The sequence below is a fragment of the Blastomyces gilchristii genome (genome assembly GCF_000003855.2).
Source record: "Blastomyces gilchristii SLH14081 genomic scaffold supercont1.18, whole genome shotgun sequence".
Lineage (NCBI taxonomy): Eukaryota > Fungi > Ascomycota > Eurotiomycetes > Onygenales > Ajellomycetaceae > Blastomyces > Blastomyces gilchristii.
Window position 1 is genome coordinate 1337416 of NW_003101665.1, and position 19227 is coordinate 1356642.

The 19227-nt window shown below is 41.7% G+C and overlaps 5 protein-coding genes and 1 non-coding gene across 6 annotated transcripts; 3 read left to right on the plus strand and 3 right to left on the minus strand.

The window, feature by feature from the left end:
• Window positions 1-90, plus strand: BDBG_17605. Its single transcript has one exon. It is a non-coding gene; the product is annotated as a tRNA-Asp (tRNA).
• A 258-nt stretch (window positions 91-348) lies between these two features.
• Window positions 349-1974, minus strand: BDBG_07389 (uncharacterized protein; the record flags this gene model as incomplete). The annotated part of the gene is made up of 4 exons (XM_031723068.1): window positions 349-460; window positions 622-990; window positions 1218-1512; window positions 1632-1974. The coding sequence occupies 4 exons, from the start codon at window positions 1972-1974 to the stop codon at window positions 349-351; spliced, it is 1119 nt and encodes a 372-aa protein (XP_031580148.1).
• Window positions 1975-2583: 609 nt separating this feature from the next.
• On the plus strand, window positions 2584-4936 carry BDBG_07390 (ER-derived vesicles protein ERV14). Its single transcript, XM_002622392.2, has 5 exons — window positions 2584-2791; window positions 2855-3557; window positions 3717-3872; window positions 3960-4026; window positions 4093-4936. Exons 2-5 carry the CDS (start codon window positions 3457-3459, stop codon window positions 4183-4185), a joined length of 417 nt encoding a protein of 138 aa, XP_002622438.1. The 5' UTR covers window positions 2584-2791; window positions 2855-3456; the 3' UTR covers window positions 4186-4936.
• Window positions 4937-4974: 38 nt separating this feature from the next.
• Window positions 4975-7419, plus strand: BDBG_07391 (mRNA splicing factor). The gene is made up of 2 exons (XM_002622393.2): window positions 4975-5250; window positions 5304-7419. Exons 1-2 carry the CDS (start codon window positions 5122-5124, stop codon window positions 6921-6923), a joined length of 1749 nt encoding a protein of 582 aa, XP_002622439.1. The 5' UTR covers window positions 4975-5121; the 3' UTR covers window positions 6924-7419.
• Window positions 7420-7652: 233 nt separating this feature from the next.
• Window positions 7653-11183, minus strand: BDBG_07392 (EF hand domain-containing protein; the record flags this gene model as incomplete). Its single annotated transcript, XM_002622394.1, has 1 exon — window positions 7653-11183. One exon carries the CDS (start codon window positions 11181-11183, stop codon window positions 7653-7655), a length of 3531 nt encoding a protein of 1176 aa, XP_002622440.1.
• A 972-nt stretch (window positions 11184-12155) lies between these two features.
• BDBG_07393 (MFS multidrug transporter) lies at window positions 12156-14234 on the minus strand (the record flags this gene model as incomplete). Its single annotated transcript, XM_002622395.2, has 6 exons — window positions 12156-12499; window positions 12579-13252; window positions 13316-13349; window positions 13424-13568; window positions 13629-13886; window positions 14001-14234. 6 exons carry the CDS (start codon window positions 14232-14234, stop codon window positions 12156-12158), a joined length of 1689 nt encoding a protein of 562 aa, XP_002622441.1.
• Between the last annotated feature and the right edge of the window lie 4993 nt (window positions 14235-19227).

The following is a 19227-nucleotide window of genomic DNA, read 5'->3' on the forward strand; positions in this document are numbered from 1 at the left end:
TCCTCGATGGTCTAGTGGTGATGATTTCCGCTTGTCATTAATAAACAATGTCGAGCGCGGGAGACCAGGGTTCGATTCCCTGTCGGGGAGACATCCAAATATATTTTTACAATAATTAATATTTCTCTTCTCGCCAGTTTCTGTCTTTGATCTTCCGCTGCGCTTTTTCTATTTCTTTTGTGATTTTGAATGCAGTCGGAAATTCTCCACACATGCTCATATGCTCGTTAGTGCTTAGCACGTAGATTTACCGCCTCGTTTGAAACTGGCTCCGCATAAGTCACGCCCACTTGTATTCAAGTAGATGTAATATTTGCCCGATAATCAAACGTAGGTAGTTCCCGTTCTTTAATTATCGGTATAACTCGAAGTCGAACTCGATGATGATGTCTCCACGCCCCGTTCCTCGTCTTCAGTATGCCCGTTCTCATCGTCACCATCACTCGTGTTGTCCGGCAATCTAATAAACCAAACCGCCACGAAAATCATGCCACACAAGAGTGCGATTCCGAAATATGGCAGTCCAACCCACCCATTGCCCATCTTCAATCCTAGCGAAAACAAACCAGCCAGCAACGGTGAGGTGAGCCAACAAAGACGCCCAAAGTTGAAACCACTGACACCACAGAATATAACCGCGCAATATGCTGAGGTTCAACGTAGGTAGCTACCAGGCTCAAATTTAGGGAATTAAACCCGGAACCGAGCGTGAAAATGACCAATCCTGTTATCATAGTGGCGATTGTAGGGGCAAGGCCCAAGAAGAGGGCCCCTATCGTGTACATGGTGATGCTATATCTGGACAAGATGAGATCCTTGGTAGTAGTGGAATAACGCCGGTTAAGGGTGAGGTAGCGGGAGACAGTGGGCAAGAAGACGAGGAGCAGGAATATATTCACGCCCGCGAAGATGGTGAGGGAGAAATTTGCTGTGGATAAAGGGATGCTATAACGGGTCGAGACGTAGAGTAGCATGATTGACAGGTGCTTACTGCCGACGTTGGAGACCACATGTAGCACATATTGTGCCTACAAAGAGAGGCTTCCAGGGGCCGCCCTTTAACATCATCCAGGATGATACGAGGGGTGCCACAAATTGAGTGAGCACGACCGCCAAAGCAATCTGGAAAAATGCACTTGATCTAAAGATAAAAAGACAAGACTGAGAACTAGGGCGAATTGATAGAAACCCATGCGTGATGAATAGCGGGATCATACCTAGATCTAGTCTCAACAATATCCGTAATCATTGTCATCAGCATAGTAATAGCGATGCCAGTCCCACCCCCTAGGAGGAGAGCTGCTGATCCCAGCCATACTGAGCGGAGAGGCATGACTTGGGCGAACCAGCATACCATAATTACCCAAAGTTGGCCTAATAAAAGGCCAGCCACCGCAAGAGCAAGAGTAAATTTCCTTCCATATCTAACATTGTCCGCGAGACGGCCGTACGGGACAGAGAGTAAAATGCCCATGAAAGTCCAAAAGTGAACCCAAGCGGATAACAAATCAGCTACAAACAGACGAACGTAATATTCGGGTCAGGGGGTTTGAGGTGCCTTTGCAGACAGCTCTCATGTCCAAAAAGACAATGAAAACGAAAAATCAAGGAATAGTAATATCACCACGTACTGGGAAGCGCTTCGAAGCTGATTTGTAATCCTTGCACGAAGGCCAGTTCGCTCTGCACAGGTGAGATTTTGCACTTCTCCTCTGGAATCTCTTCCAACAATCGATATCGACCTGGGTCACGTTTTTCATAATAGGTGCGATGGGCTATAGCTTCGCAGATGCGAGCTAGAGGAGCGATGGAGAGGTAAGCTCCAGAATCAATGAAGAATACTATAAATACACATAGAAAGACGAAAACGACGGGTTTGCTCCTGAAAACTCGAGGGCGGGCTGGTGGCGGACGTGAATCCGTCCCCAGGAGTGTGTCTGTCTCATTGAATGTATGATCGGAGTCGGCCGCCATTATTAGGGTAATTTTTGGCAGCACAGAATTATTTGAGATCCCTAGGTAGGGAGATAGGGAACTCTTGGGAGTGATTCGGGGCGAAGAGAGTTGGCGCTGCTGCTGCTGTTAGGGTTGAGTGCACTCAGGAACTTGTCAGCCCTAGGCAGAACAATTAACAAGGCCTCGAAGTAACCGCCCTGACATCATGTATCATGCAACTAAGAAACATTAGATGCCATATTATTGCCATTGAAGGTAGTAGTTAGTTTTAAAAAACAGGATTTGAGGTATATTTTGTGGTGTTCTGGCCATGCTGTTATATTCTTTTCGGCACTTGAAGTTGATCGATACATGCTGAGGTAGACTGACTACGCTCGTATCGTCAGGCCAGGTTCGGTAATATGCTATGCATAAGTAATCAATGTATGTAGATAGTGATGACAATTTGGAGCTGATTGAGTATTGATATCTCGGGGTATTCTATTTAAATCCACTGCTTCCACTCAGACTTATCAGCATCCTGAATAGCAGCAGCCCTGTCACCTGGTAAAGATTGAAGTATCATCCAAATCGTATGGAGGAAAACTATTTTTTCTGATATCTTGTATTTTTCATGAAAAGTAACATAACGGATACTGTGTTTGATTTCCATCCCGCTGTTGTTTGAAACTTTGAGGGTCGCCAGTTATGGAGCGGTAGAGGTAGGATAAGGTGTGTCCGCTGTTGACGGCCTCTTGCTATTCCAACGTAGTGGTGATTGAGGGACACTTATGCTCCGGGAAAAGAAAACGGGTAGATTGCACAGTATCATAGCCAGAGAGAAGGACCTAAGGCAGTAAGTATATCTGTTCTTAGCAAAGGATAGGGATCGAGATGATATTAATATCTGAGAAATGAGGTCGACGGTTTCCCTCGCTAGTTATTTAACTAGTTACTATTTCAATAAATATTTAAAAGAGCCTCAGCCAAGCCATCCATCCACCAACCACCGACTGCCAACTGCTAGTTAAATAACATATCTGCCAACGTCCGCCCACCGCCAAAGCCTTTCCGCACCACCCAACGCCTGTGTCAGCTCTCTCCAGCTTTTCGCATCCTACGTTCTCTCAGACTGACGACCCCTCGACTCCTATCTACCGCTTTTGCTCCTGTTTTCTCTCGCCGCCTCGACGCCCATATAGCTCTCCATGCCGCATCGCTCCTATTGGCTCGTTTATATAAGCTAGCTAGCCCATCCAGCCCTCGCACATTTTGTCATCCGCCTGCATACACATGCGCGACTGCTGCTACTTTCGTTAGAAGAAGGCATTTCCAGACCAGCTACTCCAGGACACCTTTTATGGTCGGATATCGGGATATCGTTCATATCGGGAATACACTCGGGTTGTGCGCGAGCTATCCTCCAGTTCTGACGTAAATATTCACGAATACGGAAACCAGCCGTGCAAAGTCAATATAAAACCGCCCACCCTCTCTTGAAAAACATAAACAACATCCATCATGTCTGGCGAAGCGTGGCTCTACTTGTTGGCGGTACTGTTAAATGCCGTCAACCTCTTTCTACAAGTTTTCTTCACGATTATGTACAGCGACTTGGAATGGTGAGTGGGCGCATTTTCCTCATTCGGGGAATTCCCGCAAGAAAACTTACATGAGACTCGCTGGGTGTCCCTCCCTCTTGTATACGGGTGCTTTAAGCGGCGTTTATGCGAATGTGAATAAAGGCACTTTTTTAGCTAACCATGCGGCCCATGCTATAGTGATTACATCAACCCCATTGACCTTTGCAACCGACTCAACGCCTATATCGTCCCAGAAGCCGCCGTTCATGCAGTCCTAACGATCCTCTTCGTTGTTAATGGATACTGGCTGGCCATAATTCTCAACCTCCCCCTTCTGGCATTCAATGCGAAGAAGTATGTGTTATTTGTTTTGAAACCTCTTGGATAAATATGCTTGCGGTTTATAAACAGCGGCGCACTAACTCGTCATGAACAATGCAGGATATTCGATAACCAGCATCTTTTGGATGCTACGGAGATTTTCCGAAAGCTTAATGTGCACAAGAAGGTATCCATGCGCTTCCCTTTCTGCTCCATTTTCCATGATCGGGTAACTAATTTGTCCCGTCCACAGGAATCATTTATCAAACTCGGATTTCACCTTATCATGTTCTTCTTCTACCTCTACAGTATGATCGTCGCCCTAATCAGAGACGATCCACATTGACTACGTGAGAAAACGGCAAACGCGATGCGGGATGGTCGTCCGGCTGGTTTGTAATCCCACAGCTACCAGAAGCTGAACCCCGAGGTCAACGAGTAATTCGAGCCGACCAACTTCGAAATCCAGAATAGAAGGATGGACATTTGTTCGTAGAATAATAGTCCATCCCACGCCATCCTTAAAACCCCAATATTTGAGTTTCCATGTGCTTTTTTTTCTTCTCTTTTTTCTTCTCTTTTGCGAGCCGCGTTTGTTGATAGAGTTGACTGTGTTCGGAAATGGTTTCATTTTGTTTTATGTCTTTCCTTACATTGGGAGGGTTTATTTTCCCTATATGATACGCCTTAGGAGATGAGAAACGATTCTGTAATAGTGCTTATGTTTTTCTACTTGTCATTTCCAACGTTTATTTCCTGTTTGTCTTTCTCCTTAACGTTGGGTTGACGGGTATGAAAAGAGTGATGTATGAGATAGGCGGGCACGAAGGGTGCGAAATTCGAGGTATATTTGAGAGCGGGTGCTGGAAGTCTACATATGTTTTCTTATCCCTAATATCCTGCCAATCCTTGTGTATACATACTTAAACTTATAATGAAGAGCGTAAGATACACGCTCATTTCCCTTGCATTTTCTGATATAAGGCACCTGCGAGGGCGTTGTTGTTCTGTTGCTTAAATAACTAGCATTCTGCACTATTAAAACGTACTAGGTGACAGATATTACAATATAAGTAAATTATTTTCTGTCATTCCCACTGTCATTCCCACTGTCATTCTACCCCCCCATCCCGCCTGTTAACGGAGTTTGATATTGACTGCATAGTTGGTCTACTTCGGTAGCCGTAAAATTTGGTTGTCTTCACGGCAAGCAACGAACCAGCTTCCTCATTCCCACGCGGGTTATATCAACTTGTTGCGCACAGAAATAGAACCCATAACTATGACTTCCCTACTGGGTGCTAATTATGAATCTGCCAGCGACGACGATGCGCAAAATGCGCCCGTCAAGGCAACGCCAGCTCCAGCGCCAGCTTCTAGCGTCATCGCGGCGCCTGATGTCTCCATAGAGGTTTGGTCCCTTGCGCCCTCTGATGCGTGCACATAAGCTCATACATTATACAGGATTCTTCACGCTTGCAGCTGATGCTTGCCAAACCGACCGATACTACCTTGACCTACAACGCCACCTACGATGACCTAACACGACCAACCTTGGGACCAGAAAACCCCTTTCGTTCCGTGCATGGGGGTAACGCGCTGAAGAGGAAAAATGTGCTGACGGGACATGCAGAGGAGACTTTGATGAGCGAGGCGACGTTTAACTCTCAACATCGAACGTTCCAGGCCTTTGGATACACTCAGGACCCAACCGTCCCTGGGGGGTTTGTCGGAGATTTGGAGGCCGCTGCGCGTCAGGGGGGTAAAGATGTGGTACAAATGCGTCCCTCCAAGGAGGTTAGCGCTGCGCTGAGGAGGAAGAGGCAGAAAAAAGGAGATTCTAGTATCGTTGAAGGAGAAGGCACATATGTCGGACCTTGGGCGAGATATGAGGATGACGATCACATGTACGAGGAAGAGTTGGACCTAGCTGGTCGGGAACTGGCCAGCGATGAGGAATATATTGAGGAAGCGATCGTACCGTCGAATATACCGGCTATGGATAAAAAGGCTACAGCGTACAAGGAAGATACGTCTCATACCGAAACGACAGAATTTCATGGTTCGGAACAGTTCGACTACCAAGGAAGGACGTACATGCATGTTCCACAGGATCTGGGCATCGACCTCAAGAAGGACGTGGGCGGCATTAAAAACTACGTACCCAAAAAACTGGTTCATACCTGGAAATCACATACAAAACCCATCACCTCCTTACGCTTCTTCCCAAACTCAGGCCACCTCCTCCTCTCTTCCTCTGCCGACTCGAAAATCAAAATATGGGATGCCTACCACTCCCGAGAACTATTACGGACATATTCCGGCCACTCCAACGCAGTTACCGACACGACCTTCCACCCAACTGGCACCACTTTTCTCTCCGGCTCATACGATCGACAAATCAAGCTCTGGGACACAGAATACGGCAAGTGCATATCACGTTTTTCAACGGGCAAAACGCCGCACGTCATTCGCTTCAACCCAGACCCAGAACACAGCCATGAATTCCTCGCCGGTATGTCCGATAAAAAGATCATCCAATTCGACACACGCACCGGCGCCATCACGCAGGAATACGACCACCATCTCGCCGCTGTCAACACCCTTACCTTCGTCGACAACAACCGCCGTTTCATCTCCACCTCAGACGACAAGTCGCTGCGTGCGTGGGAATATAACATTCCCGTCCCCATCAAGTTTATCGCAGAACCGTACCTATACGCCCTCGTGCGCGCCGCGCCCCATCCCAACGGCAAATACGTCGCCTTCCAGTCAGGCGACAATCAGATCGTCGTGTACGCATCGACGGATAAGTTCCGGCAGAATCGCAAAAAGAGTTTCCGTGGACATAATAATGCTGGGTACGCGATTGATGTTGCTATCAGTCCTGACGGGCAGTTCGTCACATCCGGTGATAGTGGTGGGTATGTGTGTTTCTGGGATTGGAAGACGGGGAAGATGTGGCATAAGATTCAGGCGGGAGGGAAGGAAGGGGCTGCAATTACATGTGTAGAATGGCATCCGCAGGAGACTAGTAAGGTTGCTACGGCTGGATTGGAGGGCGTTATTAAGTATTGGGATTAAGATTGGGTTAGATAATGCTCTTTTTTCTTTTCTTTTATTTTATTTTCTTTTATTTTCTTTTATTTTATTTTTTTTTCGACTTATTTTCATTTTTTTAAGTTAAGCCTGTGATGGTTATGGGGTGTGGGGGAGTTCTAAATTTTCTTCGGTCTTACATACCATATAATCTGTATAACTATTGTATTATTGTCATGCTAGCGCCAATTATTCGGAAATAAGGATGCGAAAAAGAAGACATTCTAATATCATTCTGTGATGATCAATTTCATGCTGGCAGGACAGCTATAACTATATCTATATGAAGGATTTATACATTTAGCGCACATCACAATTCCTGTTTTCGCTAGATAGATAAAGGGGAGCATAAGGGTACTAGACGTATGTAATGCATATGTAAAAAGCAACACAATGCTCTCAAAAATGTCAGGATCAAATCACAAAAAGGGCAATGTAAATGAAAACACAACAGAGCAGCTTTAATGCACTTTGTCCTTCGTCCATGCCTTGACAATTATACTCCTTCAGATGGGGATTACGGAGAAAGGGAAAAGAAAGTTGAGAAATCCATATCCATCTAAATCATCCATTTCACTCCGCTCGCTCGTTCGCTCATGCATGCCACAAATCCCATATCCGTTTTTTATTTCATTTCCATGAAAAGCTAGCATCTCCTCGTACCGTTCGCTTCTCGCATTATAAGAAAATTTCCTTTAAACCATACAACGCGGGCTAAAAGCTCGTCATATCAATCCAACTCGCCACAAATCCCAGCCGCCGCCCCCTCTCCCCCTGCATCCTCATCGCAAACTCGTCAAAGTTCAACTTTGCACCAGATCCGCCACGTGCCTTCGCTTCCCGCTCCACCTGATTAAGCCTGCTCCAGCGGGCGAGCGTCTTCGGCGATGGTGGAAGTGGCGGTGAAGGTGGATTGGGTTTTTTGTTAGCGTCGTTCAGGGAGGATGAGGAGGATGGTGATGGTGGGGGAGAGAGAGAAAGGGAGGAATGTGAACGATCATCATCGTCACCATCAGGGACGAGTTGTTGTCGGCGGGGCGATGACGAGGCGGATTGATGGAAACGGAGACGGAGGGGTAAGGATTGGTTACGGGATCGTATAGAGCGTGGGCGCAAAGGGCGTTGTTGCTGTTGTTGTGGTGGCTGTTGTTGCGCAGATACGGAGACGGGGGCGGAGGCGGAGGTGGAGGAGGAGCTGGAGGTGGAAGTAGATTCGTAGACAGGTGATTGCTCGAATACGGAATGTCCATGTGGAAGGGCTGTGGAGCTGGAAACTTCAGTTATATGGAGGCTGCGGCCCGAGGCTGCTCTGTCTGGTCGGTTTTGAGGAAGGGTTGGATCGGGAGGTGGGGATGTGCTCTCTGCTACTTCGTATTCTTCTTCCTCTATGTACTCGGTGTAGTTTAATCCTTCGGGGGCCGGAGGGAAAGGCTCCAGAATATCCGGGTCATTAGGGCGGTTTTGAGGGAGAGTAGGATCGGCGAGCATTTCCGCCTGGCCGGCGATATCATCTTCACCTGGATGAGAGTGGTCAAGGATATCTCCGCCGCCCAGGGAGGGATAATCTGTGCCATCCAGTAGTTGCTCCCGATGTTCCTTCCTCGAGCGTTCTGTTGATTTTACTTCGTCTTCCGCTTCTGCTTGGTCAGGTCCTCCAGTTTGCTTGTCGATATCAGCACCCTGTCGAAGATAATGGTTTTTAGGAAGGGATGCCGTAAAGTTATTGATCTCCTTCGCCCATCGTTTTCTCTCAGCCTTCGTCCGACGTGCTTCCATAAGTAGATTTTCCTTCGGTTTGAATATGAGGTCTAGAAGCTCATTAAGACCTTGCTGAGTAACTTGATATAGTACTTCTTTTCCAACATCCTTTTCCGCTTCAGGGACCTCGAATCCGCCCCAGCGTTCAGCTACTGGGATGCTGCGAGATGACGTGGACTGGTTTGACCTAGTCTCGTAGTCGTCCGTGATGTCATCCTGGAAGCGAACCTTAGACGATGATCTCGACCGTGGAGTGGGTGAGTGCGACTCCTCTTGGAGTCGATGAGGTATATCTTCGACGTCGTTGAAATCATCCGCTTCATGGTATCCAGCAGGAGCAGTTGCGCCCTCCTCCTCGTCGGTATAGAACGCCCGCCTTGCCCATCTTTCGTCAATTCCCTCTCTCCTTATTCGTTGCATCCTCTCGCGATCTGCTTCATCAAGTCTCTGCATTGCACAAGTAGCGATCCTAGCCCTATCAACCGGATCGGTGATTTCCTCCAAGGGTACATAGGTGCCTAAAGCACTAACTACGTCCTCTGACCGGACCAGGTCACTAGGCCATTCGCTGTAGCTGCCTGGGTACGAATCCGAATCATGCGATCCGTTATCTTCTTCATCGCCATACTCTTCTTCGTTGGTATCTCCGTGGGGGTGTCGATTGCGTCTACGAGGCCGCGAAAATGGAGGGTCAGGGAGTCGCAGCCTAGATGTGAAGAGGGGGCGTGTCCGACCATACGTTTCCCTAACTGCAGCGTCTGCAATAACTGCATTCCTATCGCCTGTGTCATCACCATCATCTCGTAAAATGCCCTCATTATCGATAATTTCCATATCACCTCGCAGATTTGTTCGTTTTCCTTCACCAATCCTGGAAGGTTCTCCAGGTGGGATATTGCCCGGGAACGCAGAAGATATAGGTTGGCTCCCGAGTATGATATCTCTTGTTCCACCCTCCAAGAAGTCATCTTCCATGCCGGCTACCATGTCCCTTGTCAATTCTCTACTGAGCGTATAGTATGCCCGGAATATTCGAAGGAAATCTTTTCTTTCCACGTAGCCATCTCTATCGATATCATACCCTTCGAATATTCTCCTAAGCCTCTCGTGCACACTCTTATTACTGAAACTTGCCAGTCCTTTCAAAAACTCTTCAAACCCGATCAGATTATCTCCGTTAGTATCGTAGAACGAAAACATCCGGTCGTATATGAGACTCGGTGGGGGAGGTCGAATTGACGTATTTGGCACAAAGCATCGATCAAACGTCTTGCGATCGATCGCCATATTAAGTTTGTTTGGATCATTGATCCACTCAACGTTTGCCAGGCAGCGAAACTGGTCCCAGAGCGCATCCAACTCTGTATTTTCAAAATTCGTCTCTTTCATAAGTCTTTTTGCGAGATTTCGTGGTAGACTGCGTGGCAGCATAGACGGCTTCCCTGGATACCAAACCGGCTGGGGTTGTCGCGGATTACCTAGGAAAGGCGCAGGAATACGGACTTTATAAAATAGATGGGTTTTGATATGAACCTGCATTGCCTCGCATGTTTCGCAGAGGTCGTAGTCGATACAGTTGGCACATCGATATCTTATTCCCTGAATTGGCATTGCCCCACAGCTATTGCACGTTACTCCGCGATGAATATAGCCATCCCGCCGCGCCTGATCCTCAGCGATATGGTAGAGTAAGTTGAGCAAATTCTGTCCCTCACGGGTGGGTGTACCATCGTCATTACCATCTCGCCACGAAAAGAGGCTCTGGTCATCCACTGTTGTTTCCGCCTGCTCATGAGCTTGTGCAGTTTGGGACGGCTCTGAAGGGTTGAGGAGGCTAGTTCCAGGGCCTGTCAGTCGTATCGACTCGCCGTTCTGTCTCCGACGCCGTAGCTCCTCGCCAAACTGATCGGACTCATTAAATCTCGTGAGCGCAGCCGTGACGTTCGCCTCAGAAAGACCACGGCTTAGCAACTCAGTTGACAGATATTGCCACTCGCCCGTTTCAAAGAGAATCGTATGCGAAGACTGGAATTCAACAGCGAGGAAGTTATCAAGTAAGGCATCTTCAATGACGGACCGTATATACCGTGCGTGTCCCCGAAGAGTTTCAAGTTCTTCCTGAATCTGATCGACAGACGGTAGCTGCGACGGGATGAGACGACACTCAACAGCACGGCCACCGTCTACCTGCATCCTAAAAGTCCCATAAGCTTGTCCTGTTCTTTCCAGCAGGTCCAGTGCTTCTATAGGTCCTGAGAAGTCATGGGGGGCGCGCGATTCGCCACTGGGAAGGGAGATACCACCGCGCCGCCGCGTGCTTCTCCTCCGGACGGCATTGCGGCGGTGTAAAGGCGGAGGAGATGGAGAAGCGACATATCGGCTGTGAGCATAGAAAATGGCGTATGCAGCCGCTATACCTGTCAAGAGATATAGCGCTGGACGAAACCGTGCGAGAGATGTTGGGTGGGAAGATGCGTCAGACGACATCTTGGGGTAAGGGAGGTATTTCGGAATGCGGGTTGTCAGTAGTTAAACGAGCATCACCGCGGTCTGTCCATGGACATCAATCCAGAAATGCATTAGCCAGGGCGCTGAACTAGCTAAAAGACATGCTGCATGCACGTCACGATTTTATAGCCAGGGCCAAGTTTGGAAGGTTATAGATAGATCTGGAGTTATCTTGTTATATAGGTGATTTTATCACTGAAAATCAGCTCCGGAGGCTTCAAGACAAATAAGCGCGCGGTAATTTTAGTTTGACTTTTTTTCCTCCCTAAGCTGTGGCGAGGACTTCAATTGTTTTGCGCCTTTGGCTCTACGATAATATTTCTGAGCATCTGTGGCATGCAAAAGGTGTATTCATACCACTCTTGCAACCACTCCATGGCTATTCACAGGCGCTACTGCAATAATGGACACTTAGTTCATTCTACAAAGGGTAAGGAGACATACAAATTGTGCCAAGATATCAACTTACTTTAACAAATATCTGCCCAATGCCCTTCTGATTGAACCCACTTTAGGAAATATAAAAATCACAGAATTGGCGGACTGTTATACAGAGACATGAACTAAATAACAGGAGGGTATAGGGATATAAACAAGAGTTTTCTCTCTCAATCTCTAGTAATGATGTATACGTCACATCTTGAAAGTAGACTTCTCCTATGCATCACGAGTCGTTAAACAAGCCCTGTCGCCTAGCTTTTAGATCTTTTGAAACCCGAAACTTGTAGGGTAGACAAAACGAAAAGGAAATATTTCCTGTTTCTATGAGAAGACAAACGGGAACGGGGGAATCAAGTTAAATTCCTTCAAACAATAACATAGCGTCCAAAATGAGGCAAGACCGCGGGATAAAATAGCGCTGGACATTCATCTAGGAACTCGAAACAAACTGGTTTGGTATGATAAATTTTGGAGGGATATTCTCCCATGTCCGCTCACCACTGCCTTACATCAACGGCTAAGAGCCTTTTCCCGGATGAAAAGGGCACTGAGCGTCGTAAAAAAGACAACAATGATCGAAAGGCCGAATGCATGGTTCGTGGCCATTCCATAGCAATTTCGCACGATTTCTCTGGTCTGCGGATCCAGAGTATTGATATAGTCCAGACTTTGGCGCACGCCGTTAACAATCTTATCGACATCCTTATTGTTGTCGAGAGCAGACCGCAGACCCGTTCGCAGAGACTGTTGGACCATTGTAGATGCAAATGAAAGCCCAATTACGGAGCCTAGTGATCGGAAAAGATAAGAGCATGCGGTTGCTACTGCTTGATCCCGTGGAGATGCGCACGCGACTGGATATATGTTAGAATATAAACGTGGCGGGAGTATTTCATTGAACTGGACGGAATTATGAAGGACGAAAACACTTACTCAATGCAATCAGCGTAGTGGTGATTCCAATTCCACTTCCAAATGCAGCTATAGTTATGCCAATAAGAATTCCGACAGTGTTTCGAACCAAACCACCAGACCAGAGGAATATTGCGGCAACTCCGACAGTTAGAAGGACATAGGATACGAAGGTGATCCAGAAATATTTACCAGTCCTTTTCATTACGATGCCGCCAAACAATGAACCAGAGACACCAGCTATGATGGAGGGAAGAAGCCTGATACCTGCTCCAGTGGCAGAGACACCGTCTGTAGCCTGGAAATATAGTGGGAAGTAGAAAAGAACACCCATATATCCAGCAAAACTGAAAAAGTTGCATCCGTAGCAGGCAGATAAGCTCCGATCAAAAATAATATGGCTCGGTGCGAAAGGTTCAGACGCTACCCAAACTTCAACGCAGAGGAAAACGGCAAAGAGAACAATTGCCAGTGATAACGACACGATGGTTATTGGTATAGACCATGAGACATTACTGCCCCTATCTGCTCCAAGGAGGAAGGAGAACACTGCGCCAACCAGTACTAATGCTCCGAGAAAATCTATCCGGCGGAGCTTTTGCCGCCAATGAGATTTATCTTGCACAGGGAGGTGTAATGTGAATGAAACAGTTATAAAAGCTAACAGACATAATGGTCCCTGGAGGAGAAACGACCTATAGTAAAAATAATTAGTTCTTGTTTTCTTCCTTTAGGCACAGATAGCAGCAGACACTAACCAGCGCCAGCCAATGTAATCAGCCAAAATGCCGCCTGTTTCATTGAAAGTCAGCATCATTACACCCATTAAATTTACCAAATAGGGGTCGAAGGAAAAAAAGATATACCTAGAGGTGCTCCAACCGCACTCCCACTAGCCCATATGATATTGATGATACCTTGCCAGACTCCTCGATCACGAAGGGGAACAAGGTCGCTCATAATAATGCTCACAACAGTTGACATTCCCCCGCCACCAAGACCTTGGAACACCTAGCTAGATCCGTTAATTTTTGTCATTGCAATACTTAATACAGTAGTAAAATGACATACCCTCGCAGCAATCAGCTCTCCAATGTTCCTCGCAAGTCCACAACCCACGCACCCAATCCCGAAAACAGAATACGCAAATAGAAGACATGCTTTACGGCCGAATATGTCACTAAGACGGCCATAGAGCGGCTGGAAGGAGGTCAGGGTCAGGAAATATGAGGTTGCAATCCAGCTCGTCAGATTCAACGCCTGCAGGTCACTTCCAATCTTTCCATAGCTGGACACAATGATCGTTTGATCCGCTGCGCCAAGGAACACCTACATATGGGTAATCGCAAACTGATGTGTTAGCCATGAACTTCAAAATAAAAAAAAAAAAAAAAAAAAAAATGGCGCAGTAGGGGGAACTTGAGAGTCGCGTTATAAATTTACCCCAATGGAAATCGCTGGCACGATATATTTCAGTTGGTTCTGTGCGTCAGGGAGGCCTCTGAACTGGGCTTCGCGAGCAGCATCGGTCCCATTCTGATCTACTGTTTCCTCATCTTGTGCTTCGGTAATGGACTTTCTGGTTGGCGTTTTGGAGGCTTCCCTATCGCCGAGCAAAGGGGACGTTTCTGATGGCCCAGAGCATCCGCTACCGGAAGCCAAAGTGTGATTCCTCATATTATCATAATCCGGCTAGATGCATTCGGATTTTGCAATAGCTATAACTTACGGATTGAATTTCTTCACACCGGAGGATCTCAGCTCTGACTCGACTCGGTGGATGTGTTCCCTCCCCTCTTGGAGGTCAAAACGCGATACGGGGGAGGAGAATCACGTGAATCAGGGATTATTACAACGAATATTTATAGGGACCTGTGAAAACGACGCCGAAAATGACAGCCTTTGGCGCCAGAAACGGCCGCCTTTCCACCCGTAACTTTGCACAGCGAGCCGCCGCTTGACCCCCCACTGCCTGCTACGGCCCCCCTATTCTGCACCCAACCAGCACTGTTAGTCATCCACCTCTGTCTTGTTGACACTTGACTTCAACCAGGAAGCAGAAAACTTGACCTTGCTAAGTGCGCCACTTGACCTTGTTACATAATCATGACCCTGACCTCGCACAATACAGTAATAATCAGTTGATAATTGACTTTCAATCTTTCAATTCACTCATTTATTCATTCATTCAGCTTATCAATCAATCAAAAAGCATGTATAACTGATTCATAATCAATTAAATAAATAGATAAATTCATATAGAATATAAAGAGATGTTTTACAGAATTTTAAAATATATTAAGATAAAAATATTTAATAATTGATTTTAAATTAATTTTAAATTGATTTTGAATTGATTTTGAATTAATTATTAATTAATTATAGTAATAAAAATAAATTCAATCTATATATTTAAGTAATTAACAATTAATTGAAAATCAATTAATAATTAATTCAGTGTAAATTATATAAATACTTACTTTATTATTAAATTCAAGAATAATTTCAGTATTAAATTAATTTTAAATTAATTTTAAATTGATTTTGAATTGATTATAGAATTGATTATTAATTAATTATAGTAATAAAAATAAATTCAATCTATATATTTAAGTAATTAACAATTGATTGAAAATCAATTAATAATCAATTCAGTGTAAATTATATAAATACTTACTTTATTATTAAATTCAAGAATAATTTCAGTATTAAATTGATTTTAAATTGATTTTAAATTGATTTTGAATTGATTGTAGAATTGATGATAAATAATTGAGTGGTTTCAAATTACAAGAAAAGATGTATTGAGTGAGGTCAGATAGTGGCACAGGCCACATTTGCGAGGTCAGCTTACATAACGAGGTCAAGTGGCGCACTTAGCGAGGTCAAGTTTTCTGCTTCCTGTTGAAGTCGTGTATACAGAAAACTTGACCTCGCTAAGTGCGCCACTTTGTTGATGATTACTAATTACTACACCTACCCTAGTCACGTGCCACCCCAACCTATTTATTTAGTGTAACTCGCGTAGATAGATTACACACATACAACACAAACAATGTTATTCTTCAAGAGGTTATGAAGCTCTTATTAAGCTAATAAATAACCGCAATAATGTGTCAACTACATCTTCATATATTATTACACATGTCTAGATGTTTTTTATAATTGATTGAACTCATGATTAATCTAAGATTCAGAGGAATATATAACTTAATAAAAGAATACATATCTTCAAGATAAAGAAATGAGAAAACATCAGAGTAGTAAATACAAGATCACAGATTACTATTAATATTAATAATAAATTAGAAGACAGCTTCTGAGATATTTAAGCTGAATAAAATTATTATAGAGAAATAGTCTGATAAGTTTAATAATAAATATAAAGATCTGATTGAAGATATCAGTAAGATATTAGATAATATAAGAGACTTAAGTAACTGAAATAATAATAGCTTAGTAAGTAAGAAGACTTATATAAGACTTAAAATTACAAGACTTTAGTATAAAATTAAGTAAATGAAGATTAGTAGAGATAAGACTCTTATAAGTAATAAGATAAGAGTAGATCTGATAGAATATCTTCAGTGAAAAGAGAAAATATCTATTATAATAAAAGTTCTTAAAGAATTTAGAAGTTAAGTAAGATTTATTAAAAGATTAATAGTTTTCACTAAATTTATTAACTACTTAATATAAAAAGAGGAAATTGTTTTAACTATAGAGTAGTTTGAAACTAATAATATTCTTAAAGATAATAATCTTGATAAGAATATTACTATAAATATACAATATTTCTGAAAAGAATATAATTTTTAATTATATAATTATATATAATCTGTAATTACTCTGTAGATCAAGACTTATTTTACTATACTTAAGAAATTCAAGTTATCTACTTATACTCTATAAACTATTATAGAGAATAACTTTTTTAATAGATCTGCTATCTATAAAATTTATCTATTTAAAAAGCTAATTAGTATAACTACTAAGTTAAAAGACTTAAATTATACTTTCATTGAATATTTAATTATTATAAGAACTGATTATATTTATCTAGAATATGAGATTCTGAATATTATGTTTTTTAATAGACTGTTTACAGAAGTTAACAGAGATTAAGTCTTATTTATAAGAAATTAAATAAATTAAATTAATAAGAATAATACTTAATTTTTAGAGAATGATTTTATAAGTCTGTACTATGATATTCTTTTACAGCTCTCTGCTATAAATAAAGTAAATACTGATATATCTAGAAATTCTATCAACAATGTATAAGATAAGAATAAGAAAGATAAGAAGAAGAAGAAGATCTCTGAGAATAAGAATAAAGATTTTATTAAGCTGAATAGAAAGAGTAATAATACTATTAAAACATATTATAACAAGCTGTATCTGATCAATTATATAGACTATTTCATTACACTTCACAGATTTCTATCATTCTGATTCTCAGTCACTGATTCTCAGCTGAAAATCTACAGAATTTCTATTCTTCCGCTCTGAAGCTTCACTGTGTACATCACTGTATATATGTATAAATATTCACTCTGATTGCTGATTCTCACACTTTCTCTTTCTTTTCTTCTTTAACATTTTTCTCTTTGTTATATAAGATCTATATATTATACTGATCTATTTAATGTAGATCTCTTATACTAGAAAAATATTCATTATCTTCTTATTAGAAACAATTATTTATATATTATCTTCTCATTAGAAATAATTATTCATTGAGAAGATATCTGAATGTGTAATAACATATAAGAAAGAGAAACATAGTTAAGTGAATATTAAGTTCTTAGATAGAAGCTTACTCATCAGTTACTCTGACTCTGTAATAAAATCTTATAAAAGAATATCAGTGAAAGATCTGAAAGTTCTGACATCTCAGATATATGAGATATTCATATAATTACACTTCTTCAGATATCACAGATATCTCATATCTAATAAATAATATAATTATGTCTAATGATAATATGAGAGAACTCTCAAATACAAGTATAAAAGTAATATCACAGTGACTCTGAGTAATGTTGAAATTAAAACAGCAATAGATAGCTGATATATATATAACTCAACAACTTCAATATGAGAAAATTCAATAATTAACTTAATAAGGAATTCATGCAATTTCAACATCTACAGAATTGAATATAAAAGCACTGAAAGAACATTTAAATACTTTTATATATTTCAATACTTCTGATCTCACTCTCCACTCATCATGAAGAATGAAAATGCTTGTGAAACTGAGTGTAGATGAAGATATCATTGATTTATTAATCAATTAAAATTAATATATCAATGAATAATAGAAGAATTATATAAAACAGAAGTTTCATTCATAAATAAAAGCATGTGAATCAGTGTTATAAATATCTGATAATATTATCAAATATTTTAATATTCTGTTCTGAGACACTGTCATACAACAGAAAGCATTAGATTGATTACAGAGTACTTAACAGAGAAATACTTCTCTCATAATATTTATTTCTGACTTTGATATCAAGATTCTAGAAGCAGGTAATCAATCTTGAAAGAATTGAATGAAAATTAGTATACTCAAGAAGATATTAACTTTTGAACTCTTACAGACTCTTATAAGCATAGACAAAGATCAGACTTATGAAGATTTCCATATACAACTTCAGATATTGAATAACTGTCTTATCAAGCTCAAGAGTATACAGAACAGTGATAGAAGATATTACACTTATACATCTGTATTAAGAAATAACTCAGTCACTCATACATCTGCACTGAGAAATAATAACAATGATACAGATGCTATGAACTGAGTAGACTCAAATATCTATACATAAGCAAGAGTCTTCACTATTTGAACAGACTTTCAAGTTTCTGAGATCACTCTTAAAGAAGTTACTGATTGATATCAACAAGAAGTATACATCAACTGTAATTAATCAGAACATATTGCTTTTAACTGTTAATCAGTCTATATATCTACTTATTTAAAAGAAAGATCAATGCTGGCAGTCTGTATCAACTATATTATATTAGAGAAAGACTTAGAAGATAACTATAAGAATACTCTGATGAAACAGAAAAAAGATTAACTTTTATTCAAATTCATAAGCAGAAGCTTGAAGAGATCAAATAATAATAATTTAAAGAGAAAATGATAATGAATGTGATTCTTGTATCTACTATGATAGATAATATGTATAATATAAAAGTCATGATAGACAGTAATCTATGTTATTATACAATGATTAAATCTTCAGTTGTAAGATATTATAATCTTCAGTGTATCTTCTTATTAAAACTCTGACTTCTCACAGAATTTAACAGTTCAAAGAATATTTGCATCTGTTATATGATGAAACTAAATATAGATATTGAAGAATATTAACATGAAGATATCTATATATATGAAGTTAATAATCTTGATTATAATCTTATATTAGAACTTGTCTGACTATCTGAATAAGATATCTTACTGAACACTTGAAATAGAAGCTTAATATTCTCTAATAATAATACAATTCATGAAGATAACATTCACAAAATCATGAATCTGACACAGATCTCTATCAATGCATATAAAATACTCTGAAAAAGAAGTCACTGACAGAATCACTGATAAGATCACTGATAGCAGAATTATATAGTAATCTACTCTATTAATCTGATG

Bases quoted from the DNA above. Each gene is read 5' to 3' on its own strand.
- BDBG_07391 (XM_002622393.2), top strand. From the start codon at position 5,122: ATGACTTCCCTACTGGGTGCTAATTATGAATCTGCCAGCGACGACGAT. The intron at 5,251-5,303 runs GTTTGGTCCCTT...TACATTATACAG, and splicing joins CGCCTGATGTCTCCATAGAG to GATTCTTCACGCTTGCAGCT.
- BDBG_07390 (XM_002622392.2), top strand. From the start codon at position 3,457: ATGTCTGGCGAAGCGTGGCTCTACTTGTTGGCGGTACTGTTAAATGCC. The intron at 3,558-3,716 runs GTGAGTGGGCGC...CCCATGCTATAG, and splicing joins ATGTACAGCGACTTGGAATG to TGATTACATCAACCCCATTG. The intron at 3,873-3,959 runs GTATGTGTTATT...TGAACAATGCAG, and splicing joins CTGGCATTCAATGCGAAGAA to GATATTCGATAACCAGCATC.